We start from the raw sequence: 15071 nt of genomic DNA, 5'->3' as shown, positions 1-15071 counted from the left end.
TGGCAGAAGACTTCTTTACTCTTATTTTTGAAATTTTGTATTCTAGCTAGTGTTGTTTATTTTTTATTGAATTAAAATCAGCTTGTTTAATATAAATGTAAAATCTTGCATTGATGCTTTGGTTTAATTTAGGAAGATAAGCAACCATTCTGAGTTCACTCTTTCTACCCATTTATTTTAGTTTTCTCATTTAAGTTTTAATCTATCTGTTATGTTCCTCTGTAGCATTTCAACATTTTCTTCATTATCTTGAATTTTTCTTGTCAAGATTGTTTTCATATATTATCTTTTATGTTGCTATTTTGAATTATTTTTTTCTTTAATTTTATTCTCTAAATTTGAAGTCTATTGTAGTCTTGCCCTGGCTCTTCAGGGCAAGATGATATATTTAGCTTCAGGGTGTATTTCTCACAGTCATATTTTCCTGACAGATTTTCTTCAGGTTGTATGTTTCTCTTACTCCGCTGACCTGCTTTGAGAAGATAAGCTTGCTCCTGCACCCATTTCCCACCCTCAAGGGGTGCATGTCTCTATTATTATCTGGTGGCTTCACTGCCACTCTTGTATCCCCTTCTGGGGAGATGGTAGACCAGCATCATTGCCCTCATCAATAAAGGGGACTTCTGTTTATCAGTGAGATCAAGGGCTGCTCCTTTAAATGGGAAAGTGGGCCATGAGAGTGGTACGATTGGTGCCAGCCTCTTCTCACCAACGTCTGCAGTGAGGGGACACGGGTTTCTGGGGTTGCTCTACAGTGATCAGTGGAGAAATCCTGATGGCAGTGGGTTGTGATGTCAGTCACTTCTACACAATCATGGAGACCAGAGCCTAGTATGTATGATATCAAATCACAAAAGCTGGAAGGGTTGTTTTTTAAAGATGAGGCAATACGCAAGGGCATTACTCCAAATGATCTGCTTTAAGTGGCAGAGCAATCTGTGGCCCTGACTCTGGACCCACTGCTCCTTCTGCCATGATGCTCTCTTATACTTGATAATTCCAGAAACAAATATCCTACCTAATAATAGACAAATATGCAAATTGACCATACATCCGACACACCCACAAGCCACGCCCACCATCCAATCAGAGTGAGTATGCAAATTAACCCAACCAAGATGGCTACAGCCGCAGAGAGCAAGGTTTCCTAGGTAACAGAGGAAGCCAAGCTTTCCGCCTGCCTTTGCCAGGCCTAAGCCTCCACTCAAGCTACAAAGTTTCAATTATAGAAGGTAAACAAATTCAAACAGAAATGGCGGCAGAATGGAGCTTGAGAGAGCAGGCCAGGGTTGCCGGCGGCAACAGGGGAAGCAAAGCTTTCCACACACCCTGGCCGGGCCCAGGCCTCCGCTTAAGGCTACAAAGTTTCAATTATAACCCCAACATAAATGGCTGCCGGCCATGGAAGGAGCCCCAGGCTTGGCTTAGCTCCAGGCTACAAAGTTTCAATTGTAGAAGGAAAATAAATTCCAGATATCAGGGCCTCCGCTTGGGTTGCCAGGGGGCGTGGCCAGCCTGCAAACCACCACAGGCCCCTCGCTCAGGCTGCCCCATGCCCCAAGGGAACCCCACCCTGATCAGGGACACCCTTCAGGGCAAACCAGCTGGCCCCCACCCCTGTACCTGGCCTCTATCCTATCTAATAAAAGAGTAATATGCAGATTGATCATCACTGCAACACACAATATAGCTGCCCCCATGTGGTCAAAGATCCTGCCCCCATGTGGACACAAGATGGCCACCACAAGATGGCCAGCAGGAGAGGGCAGTTGGGAGGCACCCGGCCTGCAAGGGAGGGCAGTTAAGAAGGACTAGACCTGCAAGGGAGGGCAGTTGGAGGTGATCAACCCTGCAGGAGAGGGCAGTTAGGGGTGACCAGGCCGGCAGAGGAGGGAAGTTGGGGGCAAACAGGCTGGCATGGGAGTGGTTAGGAGGTGATCAGGCTGGCAGGCAGAAGTGGTTAGGGCCAATCAGGAAGGCAGGCAGGCAAGCAGTTGGGAGCCAGCAGTCCTGGATTGTGAGAAGGATGTCCGACTGCCCGTTTAGGCCCGATCCTCCTGGGATCGGGCCTAAACGGGCAGTCGGACATCCGTTGAGGGGTCCCAGATTGGAGAGGGTACAGGCTGGGCTGAGGGACAACCCCCCTCTGTGCACGAATTTCATGCACCGGGCCTCTAGTCCTATATAATAAAAGGGTGATATGCAAATTGACCTTAATGGCGGAACTACCTGGAATGACTGGTCACTATGACGTGCACTGACCACCAGAGGGCAGACGCTCAATGTAGGAGCTGCCCCCGGGTGGTCAGTGTGCTCCCACAGGGGGAGCGCCGCTCAGCCAGAAGCTGGGCTGACAGCTGCGAGCACAGTGGTGGTGATGGGATCCTCTCCCGCTTCCTCGGCAGCTCTAAGGGTATCTGACTGCCAGCGTAGGCCCACTCCCTGTGGGGAGCTGGCAGTCGGACATCCCCCAAGGGCTCCTGGACTACGAGAGGGCGCAGGCTGGGCTGAGGGACTCCCCCACCCGCCCCCCAACCCCAGTGCATGAATTTCATGATCCGAACCTCTAGTGTTTTATAGGATTGGCAGGGACAATATTTAAAAATGTAGGGCAGGAAGGGTTTTTCAGAGACCATCTACTTCCCTTCTCTGACTTGTGGCAATATTGTAACTCCAGGATACATTTCTACCTCTCTTTCCCCTCTAGTCTCCTTTGCTACTTTCCTATCCAGTAGTATATATTTATTTTCTTTCTTTTCTGCAATTTGAGCATGTATTTTGACTAAGGAGCTTCATATTTTAATTTTATTTATCTCGTGAATAATTAATTTTGTCTGTCTGTAAGGCTGTATATCCCATATGGAAATGCTATATTTGTTACAGGAGGACTCTGGGCCACCATCCGAGGCTCCGGTTTGGAAGATGTCAGCCTCGTTTTATTTGGATCTCAGTCTTGTGCCATCAATGTCACCACAAGCAATTCACGGAGAATTCAATGCCAAGTTCCACCCAGAGTAAGTGGAAACCTTTGGCATCTCCTTCTCTCTGTGTGGGTGACCTTTTCATCATGAGAGAATGCTTATGTTGTTTATATTGCCTGTTCTGCTATGAAGTGGGAAGCTGACTCCACCAATGGAGTCTTTTTCTTTATTTTTCTGAGTCTTTTTCTTTAAAAGAAGACAAGGAAGTCCCATGCTTAATAAGTATTAGTGCCACATAACAAGTAAGTTTATCTAGTGAACATTCTGGGTGTATATCTTATATATCTTGTAGTCTCACTTCTAGCTTAAGCAAACAACAAATAACTTCATTTTCTCCAGCAATATTGTTTTCTGGGCTTAATGTGAATGGTAGAACTTAGACACTTCTAGGCTATTTTTGTTCTTGTAAGACATCTTCTTAGTTATTTCCTACTGTTTCCTTTTTTCCTTAAAAATAAATTCCTTAGCTGTCTCCTTTCAATTTGTTCACTCTCATAACCGTATTAAGAGCTGTGAGTCCAGGTCCTTCCCTGCTGCTTTTAGTGAGAGTCATGCTCACAGCTGAGGCTGAACTTCCTAGTCAGAGTTGACGTCAGTGTCATCAACATTCCTAGCACATCCATGACCCCAAAAGATGACTGTCTTCTGAACAAATAAAGATCTCTAGAAGAGAGGGTTCAAAATAATCTTTGATCTCTGGTCCCACATTTTTATCTTATCCAGTTACTCAAATATTATGAAATGTTAGCTTTTATGTATAAACTGAATGCAGTTCCAGTACATGGTTGTATTATAATCTGTTTAACTGTTCCTTATTAGTGGACATTAAGCTAATTTCCAAAATTTCCTATTTTAAACAACAGAGCTTTCATCATCCCATTAACTATAGTTTTGGCCATATTTACTTTTCTCAGGATATGTAGCATCCAGTTGTCTGAAATTCCTTTTTAATTTATACTCTTCCTATCACTGTACAAGTGTCTGATTTCTGGTGTTTGACCAACACTGGATTATCACCTTAATATATATTTACATTTTAATGGCTAAATTTTATACTGTTTAGATTTCTTTCACTAAAGAGAATAAACACTAATAAAAAATACCCTTTTAATTTTGATTAAAGTAACACATGCAAAATTTAAAAAGAAAATAGTAAAACAGTCATGCTCTCCTACCACCTCTCATCCTTCTTTAAGTCCCCTCTTTCTGAAACAACCACTTTTAATTCTTTTGAATATAGTTATACTACCATTATTTTAAAATCAATAAACCATGCTTACATTATTTTAACTATTTAAATGATGCTGTTAGAACCAGAGAAAAAATATTTTTTCTTATATAGTTAATTTTTTTCCCTTAGAGTTTTTTAGACATATTCCTTGTAATAAAAATCCTCTATTTTAGGGAAAATATTCCATCATATCAATTATTTTTTCCTTGAAGCTCTCTGTTTTTCTACTTCAAACAAACTTGATATTGTTTAGATTTATTCTATAGATCTTATGTTAGCACTTTTCTTTCTTTTAAAAAAAATGTATCTTTATTGATTTCAGAGAGGAAGGGAGAGGGAGAGATAGAAGCATTAATAATGAGAGAGAATCATTGATCGGCTGCCTCCCGCATGCCCCCCATTGGGCATCGAGCCTGCAACCCAGGCATGTGCCCTCTACCAGAATCGAACTCGGGACCCTTCAGTCCACAAGCCGACGCTCTCTCCACTGAGCCAAATCAGCTAGGGCCCTAGCACTTTTTTTGATTGCTCTCCTGTGTAGAGTCATTTCTTGGAGTACATATCTTTCTCTTTTTTGGCTATTGTTTATTCTATGAGGTCATAGTCTAAGAAACATCCTATGAAAGAATATGTCAGAGGGAAGTTTTCTGAGTACTTACATGTGTGAAAATATTCTCACACTTGATGGACAGTTTAGCTAGGTATGGGTGTTTATTTGAAACTAGAGGCCCGGTGCACGAAATTCGTGCACGGAGGGGGGTTGTCCCTCAGCCCAGCCTGTACCCTCTCCAATCTGGGACCCCTCAACGGATGTCCGACCGCCCGTTTAGGCCCGATCCCAGGGATCGGGCCTAAATGGGCGGTCGGACATCCCTCTCACAATCCAGGACTGCTGGCTCCCAACTGCTTGCCTGCCTGCCTTCCTGATTGCCCCTAACCGCTTCTGCCTGCCAGCCTGATCACCCCATAACCACTCTGCTGCCAGCCTGTTTGCCCCCAACTTCCCTCCTCTGCCGGCCTGGTCACCCCTAACTGCCCTCTCCTGCAGGGTTGATCACCTCCAACTGCCCTCCCTTGCAGGCTTGGTCCCTCTCAACTACCCTCCCTTGCAGGCCAGGTGCTTCCCAACTGCCCTCTCCTGCTGGCCATCTTGTGGTGGCCATCCTGTGTCCACATGGGGGCAGGACAGCTGGTTTGCCCTGAAGGGTGTCCCTGATCAGGGTGGGGTACCCTTGGGGCGTGGGTCGGCCTGAGTGAGGGGCCTGTGGTGGTTTGCAGGCCGGCCACGCCCCCTGGCAACCCAAGCGGAGGCCCTGGTATCTGGAATTTATTTTCCTTCTACAATTGAAACTTTGTAGCCTGGAGCAGAGCCAAGCCTGGGGCTCCCTCCGAGGCCAACAGGCATTTGTGTTGGGGTTATAATTGAAACTTTGTTGCCTTAAGCAGGTGGGCCTGGCCAGGGTGTGTGGAAAGCTTTGCTTCCCCTGTTGCCAGCAGCAACCCTGGCCTGCTCTCTCAAGCTCCATTCTGCCGCCATTTGTTTGAATTTGTTTACCTTCTATAATTGAAACTTTGTAGCTTGAGTGGAGGCTTAGGCCTGCAATGGCTGGCAGAAAGCTTGGCTTCCTCTGTTACCTAGGAAACCTTGCTCTCTGTGGCTGTAGCCATCTTGGTTTGGGTTAATTTGCATACTCGCTCTGATTGGATGGTGGACGTGGCTTGTGGGCGTGGCTTGTGGATGTGTCGGAGGTATGGTCAATTTGCATATTTGTCTATTATTATATAGGATTGCCATTTTCTTGCAGAACAAATTTGTGTGTTAATTGAAAATAATTCTTATTTATTCTTTAATTAGTTGAATGCTTCACTTGTCCATGATAAGCACTTGTCACTGTGTGCAAGTGTGTGAGAGACTTGAAAACAACAAATATATTCTTTAAAAATAATTTTCATGAAATAACTTTTTACATTAATTCTATATGGACTTCTCTCAAGTCAGTCTTATTTAAAGAAGTTTAATTTTAAAAATTGTTTTTTCAGGGGAAAGATGGATCCATTGTGAATGTCACCGTGATCAGAGGGGACCATTCTGCAGTTCTTTCCATGGCATTTACATATGTCTCTTCTTTAAATCCAGTGATCATGTCTCTGAGCAGAAACAAAAGTAACATAGCAGGTAAAATACATGATATGGAAGAATCTTTTATTATTAGATCTTTAATCCCATAAAAGGAAAACAATGGCTTATACATTTTGTTGAGCTTTATTTAGTGTTACTAGAGGCCCAATGCACAAAATTCGTACAAGGGTAGGCCTTCGCAGCCCTAGCTTCATCACGGAAAGGTCGTCCAGATAGTCATTCCACTGTTTGGCTGTTCAGTCAATTTGCATATTATGCTTTTATTATTATAGACTAGCGGCCCAGTGCACCCTCTCCAATCCAGGACCCCTCGAGGGATGTCTGACTGCCAGTTTAGGCCCGATCTTCAGGATCGGCCTAAACTGGCAGTCAGACATCCCCCTCAAAATCTGGGACTGCCGCTCACCTGCCTGCCTGCCTGATCGCCCCTAATTGCCCACTCTGCCAGTCTGATCGCCCCTAACTGCCTCTGCCTGCCGGCCTGATCGCCCCTAACTGCCCCCCTCCACCAACTTGGTCGCCCCCAACTGCCCCCCCCCCCTTGCTGGCCTGGTCACCTGTAACTGGACCCCCTGCCAGCCTGGTCACCCCTAACTGCCCCCCTATGCCGGCCTGGTTGCTCCTAACTGTACCCCCTGCCAGCCTGGTGGCCCCTTACTGCCCCCCCCCCTTGCCAGCCTGGTCGCTCCCAACTGCCTCCTCTGCCAGCCTGGTCACCCCCGACTGCCCCCTCTACCAGCCTGGTCACCCCTAATTGCCCCCCCTTGCCAGCCTTATTGCTCCCAACTGCCCCCCTGCCAGCCTGGTTGCCCCCAACTGCTCCCCCACCCCTGCTGGCCTGGTTGCCCCCAACTGCCCCTCCTGCCGGCCTGGTTGCCCCATGCAGCCTGCTGTTCATTCGTTTGGTCGTCCCGTACTAACCCCCCCTGCTGGCCTTGTCGCCCCACACAGCCTGCTGTTCAGTCGTTTGGTCGTCCCTCACTAACCCCCCTGCTGGCCTTGTCGCCCCACGCAGCCTACTGTTCGTTCGTCTCTCTGGTTTCGGTTGTGATGGCCCCTGGCTTTTTATATATTAGGACTAGGGGCCCAGTGCATGAATTCGTGCACCTTGAAAGAAACTGTGGGCTGCAAGGCTGCGGTAGACACAGGGGCTGGTCTCGGCCCATCCTCCAAGACCCTGCCTGGCCCCTCCCACCGTGGCCCCTGGTCCCCTGTCTGCCGGCAGCAGTGCTGGCCCTGTTTGCACCCACTGATGGCGCAGAGCAATTGGGGCTGGTGCTGTCCGCAGGTGCAAGCGGCGGCTGCTGCCCCGATTGCCCCTCAGGGGCAGGGGGAGGTGGAGAAGCCCTCAGGGGTGATCAGGGCTGGCGGCCGCCACTCGCACCTGCTGATGGTGCCGAGTGATTGGGACTGGTGCTGAGCCCCAGCAGTGGGTGCTAGTGGGGCCGGCGCTGGCATTAGGTGAGAGCGGGGCTGGCGCTGGCAGTGGGTGCGAGTGGCAGCTTCAGCGCCGGCAGTTGGTGCAAGCCTCAGGCAGGACTGTAGCGCGTGGGAGCAAAGAATTTTCAGTAACCACCAGAGGCTTGCCCCAATGACAGCGACTGGTGCCCCGCCTTGATCTGGCGCCCCCCACTCACCTGTTTTACCATCCCGCTGTGGCCAACGCCCTCCATGTTCCGCACACACACCCTGGTGGTCAGTGCACGTCATAGTGACCGGTTGTTCGGTTGTTTGCCGTTCGGTCTATTTGCATATTAGCCTTTTATTATATAGGATATTTGGTATGGAAGTTATTTTTCTGAAAAGTAGGAGACTGCTATTCTCATTTTAGTTATCATTGAATAAATCTCCTTATATATATTTTCGTTCTGTATAATGGTGAGCATTTCCAATATGATAATGACATGAAAATTTAGAGGTGACAATTCAACAAATATTTATTGAGCACTTACTATGTGTCGATAGCACAGACATATAGTAGACTTATTGTCACTAATTTACACAATTATTAGCCTCCATTTATAGGGAAGGAAACGAAGGAACAAAAAGAATAAGTGACCTGTCTAAGATGTTATCTTTAGTAAGTAAAAGAGCTGGGATTTGGACCAAGCTGTCTGGTTGCAGATTCCAAGCAATTAGCCACTTATATAATTTACTATAAAATACTGTTTTGGGTGTCATATTCTATTATAGCAGCTATTTTATATGATTAGAGAATAGGGTATTCTGATTAGCCAAGAATTCTTGATCCTTGATACATACTGTACATAAAAAGAATGAATTCTTTAGCACACAACAATAATAAGCAATTTCATCTTTCTTTGGTAATTCAGATGACAGGATAGATATATAATAATTTATTATCATGTCAGACTATATAGATTTGGGAAAGTACCAGGTAACACACCTTTCTGGTTAATTGAATGCCAGATACTACAAGGTTTATGGCAGCCATATATCTTACCTAATAATAGACAAACATGTAAATTAACCGTACCTCCACTATGCCACCAGCCAATCAGGAGTGATATGCAAATTAACCCAACAAAGATGGTGGTTAATTTGTATATGCAGGCGCTGAGTGATGGGCAGGACGCTTCCATCATCGCCATGGCAATGATGCAGGCGTTCTGCCCTAACCCTGGTCTCTCAGGGCCTCTGGGCAGCGTGAGAAGGCGGGGCTGGAGTGGAAAGAGGTAGCTCCCGGGCCTGAGCGGAAAAGGGCTGGGCTGGAGTGGAAAGGCAATGCCGGCCGCCAGGGAAAGGAAAGCCCATTCTAGCACGAATATTCGTGCATTGGGCTTCTAGTGTATATTATAAAAGACCATCAGATATACCCCCCGCTCCGCCCAAAAATGCCTGAAATCAATTTTTTTCTGGTACTGTTTTCATTTTCCATTGCTCAGGAGTTCATAAATAAAGGGAAGTGTCCTTTAGCTCTCAATATTATTAAGCTCAGATAGTGCAGAAGAAGAATTTGCTGCCTCAGGCCACCAAAGTGTGTAAAATTCTTTAGTGGTATAGATTCTTCCCAAGGAGGTAGAAAAGGGAGGAGGGAGCTTTGTGTTCTATTCAGATTTCAGTGATTTTGGCTTTAAATAAAATTTTCTACCTATAATGAAAAGAATAAGTACATTGCATCAGTGCCTGAAAGGCATCTAGGATTAGCTTGACAATTGACCAGGAGCCCAAGGAATTCATGTTATTGATATATACAACATGATGCATTATTTCCAGAATTTGCACTTGCATTTAAATCTTTCTACAGGCAGTAAAGGGAACATGCTATAATATCCACAGAGTAGTAGTCTGTTGGGAAGGTCTCTTTGAAAGTTGGAGTGTGACATATCTTCATCCAGGAGATGATTATGTTGATGGTGACATTGAAGCCAAGATGAAATTAAAGAAAGAGAGGAAGAGGGGTGGGGATGGGGCCAGATAATTTGATGTATAGGACCATTAGGGTAGATTTTTAGTCAGTCATCTCTAAATGTAAATAAATCCCAGTTCAACCACTCCATAGACAAGATATATAACTCCCTTTACCTTTAGTTCCTTTAATTGTTAGGTGGGAATAATTCTTTCAAAGTTATTATAAAGTTGGAGTAAAGTAGGTAAAATTCCCTAGTCCAGGAGCTGACATGGAGTAAGTACTCAATAAATGCTTTGTTAAAGAGAATGCCATCATTCTGCCAGATATTGTGTTATATTCTTGAGCCAAAGATGACATCTGCATATTGGCCCTATGTTGTTTACTTTTTCACAGCAGGTTGGGAGTCATTAGTTCAAGACTGCCAATGTCAAACTCAAATTTTTACATACCCAATTATTTTCAATATAGTACCCCAAAGTAGTTTTTTAGCCTTTTAGAGCCTGCCTGCTTTCCCCTATAAAACTATACCCAACATCTGCTAGATGTAGATAAGATAAACCTGGGAGCTATAAAAAACTCTAAACCACTAACACCCTTAGGAGCTCTTTGACCCAAAGACTTCCCACCATGCTGCTAAGTGACATCATGTAGACAGTAAACCCCTTTCTGATCACCCTTTCCCCCAGGACTTCCCTTGCTGTCCTCCCCTTCTGGTTGGTGGTCCCTTATGGTTGCCTCTGAGATTTCTGTATTTATGTGACCCTGTCAAAAATGAGCCATATAAAACTCATTTTTCGTTGCTCTGCCACCTTGTGGTCATGTCTTTTTTCTTTCTCAACCCTGGAATTCCTTGAACTCACTATATTGAGGCTTCAGACGTCACAGTAAAAACAAGGTTGGGAAGACATGAAGAAGTAAAGAGGATGTGGATGAAGTTAATCAAGGGCTTTTGAATACTGTACTACACCAGAGGCTTTCCTGGGACATCTAACTTAATCCTTACAACAAACAACATGGGGTGGGCTCTGTTACTATCTTAATGATGAAACATCCAAGGCTTGGAGAGCCCAAAGTGAGTCACACAGGCAGTTAAATGGAAGAGCAAGGCTTTAAATACTCAACAAGCCACAACCCCTCCTCTTTGACATTTCTCTTTCAAGTAAATGTCCTCCTCTAATTGGCTGTGGTGTCCTACAGATGCCAGCCCTATAGCAGTTCTTAAACATTAGCAGCTCAAGGAGCTTAAGAGATGCTTTCTTAAGTTCCAGCTGTGTCTCTGTGGACACACCAAGGTACGGGAAAGGCATATTTATTTATTTTCCCTCCTGCCATTGCATGCTTGATTTAGCTTTTGTTAAGATTCCCGTTGTCTGAGGAGGGGGTTTCCCCTCCCCTATCTTTTTAACTGATCTTATAAATTGGAATAATAGTTTTAATCATATTCTTTCTTTGCATAGAAAACTGTGGAGGCCTCTACCGTCCAATGGATTAAGTAGAGAACCCTCAGGATAGGCCTTCTTGATCTTTAGCCATAGAACCACCGTCAACCTGGCCTACTCTAGTAGAGTCCCTAACTGTACATACATGCATCTGGTCTTCCAGAAAGTCACCCACATTTCATTCCTTCTCTCACAGCCACTGGATAATGAAATGAGAAAGTGTTACAAAGACTTGAAGTAAACTTGTGAAGTTTTTAGAATTGAATTGTAAATCCCCTCTTGTTTATATTGACCTCTTGGGATTTAGCTTTCAAATTGAATTTCAAGTACTCTCTTGCCCATAAGGCCTTTCTTGATACTTTGAACACTGACCTGACTTGAACAACCCACTGCTTAATTGTCACCTCTGGATGGTAGGCCATACAACTGAAGCTCTTTTGGCACCTATTTTTCCCACCTTTGAGGCCTTTTTGAGGGCAGGGTCTATGTGCATCTTATTTTTGTGCCCCTATGACATGTTAATCTTGGTACTCAATGATATTTGAAGTAAAAGGAATTGAGTTAGTGTGTCCATAATATTCAGAGCATTTTGGTAGAGTTTCTAATTAAACTAAATGCATCTAAATGTAAGAATATTGGGCGCAGGCCTTGACGCTTCCATTAATTAAGCATGAAACCTTGGTTGCCGAACCTTAGTTTCCTCAAAAGCTAAATGCCAGTCCTACTAACAGCTGCATATATGTCATTAGGATAGTGTGAGGATCAAATGGGATAATACACGTGAAAATGCTCAGTAAACTATAAGTACTGTACTCACATACAGCATTATTATGAGGTCCAGTGCACACTAAAGATACAGCTTTAGACTTCTATCAGTAGAAAAGTGGAAGTTAAAAAAAAGGACATGGGGTACTATTTGTTGGTTATGAAAGCCATCCACCCACCAAACTATTTCTCGATTTGCCTCTGCGTGAAGATAAATTATTTTGTCTCTTGAATACAATTGTCTTGACAACTTTGAGATTATACCTTTAGCTCTATAAAAGAATTGTTAGAAGTTTCATGAAAAAAATTAGGTTGGCATTAAAACTCTTAATTGTGGTACGATGCACAGGGCTGACCATGTATCCTACCTAATAATAGACAAATATGCAAATTGACCATACCTTCGACACACCCACAAGCTACGCCCACCATCCAATCAGAGTGAGTATGCAAATTAGCCCAACCAAGATGGCTACAGCCACAGAGAGCAAGGTTTCCTAGGTAACAGAGGAAGCCAAGCTTTCTGCCTGCCCTTGCCAGGCCTAAGCCTCCACTCAAGCTACAAAGTTTCAATTATAGAAGGTAAACAAATTCAAAAAGAAATGGCGGCAGAATGGAGCTTGAGAGAGCAGGCCAGGGTTGCCCCTGGCAACAGGGGAAGCAAAGCTTTCCGCACACCCTGGCCAGGCCCACCCGCTTAAGGCTACAAAGTTTCAATTATAACCCCAACAGAAATGGCTGCCAGCCGCGGAAGGAGCCCCAGGCTTGGCTCCGCTCTAGGCTACAAAGTTTCAATTGTAGAAGGAAAAAAATTCCAGTTACCAGGGCCTCCGCTTGGGTTGCCAGGGGGCATGGCCGGCCTGCAAACCACCACAGGCCCCTTGCTCAGGCCGCCCCACACCCCAAGGGAACCCCATCCTTATCAGGGACACCCTTCAGGGCAAACCAGCTGGCCCCCACCCCTGTACCAGGCCTCTATCCTATCTAATAAAAGAGTACTATGCAGATTGATCATCACTGCAACACACAATATAGCTGCCCCCATGTGGTCAAAGATCCTGCCCCCATGTGGACACAAGATGGCAACCACAAGATGGCCAGCAGGAGAGGGCAGTTGGGAGGCACCCGGCCTGCAAGAGAGGACAGTTGAGCGGGACCAGGCCTGCAAGGGAGGGCAGTTGGAGGTGATCAGCCCTGCAGGAGAGGGCAGTTAGGGGTGACCAGGCTGGCAGAGGAGGGAAGTTGGGGGCAAACAGGCTGGCATGGGAGTGGTTAGGGGGTGATCAGGCTGGCAGGCAGAAGTGGTTAGGGGCAATCAGGAAGGCAGGCAGGCAAGCAGTTGGGAGCCAGCAGTCCTGGATTGTGAGAGGGATGTCCGACTGCCCGTTTAGGCCCTATCCCGGGGATCGGGCCTAAACGGGCAGTCGGACATCCGTTGAGGGGTCCCAGATTGGAGAGGGTACAGGCTGGGCTGAGGGACAACCCCCCTCTGTGCACGAATTTCGTGCACCGGCCCTCTAGTTTAATAATAAAAGACAGTTTTAGAATTGAAGAGGTGGTTGAGGACATAGACCCACATCACAGAGGCTAAGGAATGCTTTCTATACAGGAGGTGAGACCCTTTTCATCGGCATGGCGCCGCTGGTGGACTACTTGGATTTGCATGTGGAAGTCCACATCCAGGATTCCTTGGCTCGTGTTCATGCGGAGACTGCCCAGGGCCTGGAGGTGGTGCTGCCCCCGCTGCCAGCTGGCCTCCACAGAATCTCAGTCGCCATCAATGGGGTCAGCATTCGTGCACAAGGGTGAGGTGAACACTTGCCATTAATTTTAGGTCTGTTTGATGGTCTAGTGATTTAGTTGAGGAATTCTAGTTTTGAGTTAGGACTTGAATTTTTTTTCTTCTGAAGTTGGGAAATAAACATGTGAGAATCATAACATTTGAACAAAGCTTAGAAACCCTACAGCAGAGTTCACTCTCAAGACCAATTCAGGGGAAACTTTTGGCTTACTAGTTTGGGAGCAGAGAACTTTCTGGAACTAAGATATCATGGCTCTTAAGAGGGGTTTGCAACTATATAGGAAGGAAGAAGATCCTCTGCTTTAATAAGGGTCTGTATTTAAATAAGACCTTTAATAAGATTGTGTCTTGGGCTTTGAATACATGGCTTATAATTAATACACAAACGATATTCATATCTACTTTGCCCTGAAGTCCCTCTGCCCAGTATTTCTCTAGAAGTTTTGTCTCCTCATTCCAGAAAGTTAGCTCAGCTGCATGGGACTGATGTCACCACATGATACTGGCCCAGGAAAATGTCCCACCAAACATCTTTTCCCTACCATTTCTTTACTTCACTGTTGGGCAATGTATTCACACTTGCTCCCCATCACTGCTCTCTTCTCTTCCAAATACATATACCGCTTCTGTCCTGCTCCTTTCTTTCTAAGTCTTTTTCTAAGCCTCTCAGTTATTTCATAGCAGTCTCCCATTTTCTTCTGTAGGGTGGATCTTCACATCGAGTACATCACAGAAGTTTTCAGCATCGAGCCTTGCTGTGGGTCCCTTCTGGGTGAGTGGCTGTGACGTGACTGGTATCATTTATCCAGAGTGAATAACTCACTGGATACTCAGATTTTATTCCTGAATTCACTAGTTTTCCCTGTGCTCCAGGAACTGGGTGGTATACTATGAAGGCTGTGAAAACTCGGGGCATCCTTATCTCAGTAAGCTCAGGAAATGGAAGAATTTTTATGAAAAGGAGATGTGCCTTCTTTTCTTTTTCTAATAGAAAGAGGATAAAACATATAATGGGTAGCATGTCTTGAGTGGATATTAGACAAATAAGGGAATAGCTTCCTGCATTCACCCTTTAGATCCTGCACAATAAGGAGAAGAGGCATGAGGTTTGATGTCTTCACTTTTATCTAGGGAGACAAATGAAAGATCCAGAAGTAGCCAGAAACACAAATCCCAACATGGGAGATATGAGGACAAGGCAAACAGAGAAATCTAGAAAGTTATTTTCACCCCAAAATGGAAAGCTATATATGTGCATGTGAATAATCATTGCAATAGTGTATGAAATAGCACATTATCCTTTTTGAGTATAGTAAAATCCTTTTAAAAGCTACTTGGCTT

At 45.2% G+C, this 15071-nt stretch overlaps 1 protein-coding gene across 1 annotated transcript in view; it reads left to right on the top strand.

Annotated features, from left to right (window-relative positions):
• The window catches only part of PKHD1 (PKHD1 ciliary IPT domain containing fibrocystin/polyductin), a 418502-nt gene that overhangs the window by 50770 nt on the left and 352661 nt on the right, over positions 1 to 15071 (top strand). The window contains exons 27-30 of the mRNA XM_008157496.3: positions 2884 to 3014; positions 6253 to 6388; positions 13539 to 13734; positions 14435 to 14502. Coding sequence (XP_008155718.2) covers positions 2884 to 3014; positions 6253 to 6388; positions 13539 to 13734; positions 14435 to 14502 — 531 coding nt within the window. The remainder of the gene's footprint in view (positions 1 to 2883; positions 3015 to 6252; positions 6389 to 13538; positions 13735 to 14434; positions 14503 to 15071) is intronic.

Source organism: Eptesicus fuscus, chromosome 10 (genome assembly GCF_027574615.1).
Source record: "Eptesicus fuscus isolate TK198812 chromosome 10, DD_ASM_mEF_20220401, whole genome shotgun sequence".
In the NCBI taxonomy this organism is placed as follows: Eukaryota; Metazoa; Chordata; class Mammalia; order Chiroptera; family Vespertilionidae; genus Eptesicus; species Eptesicus fuscus.
Note: the sequence above shows the minus strand (reverse complement) of the source record. Positions and strands in the feature narration are given on the sequence as shown.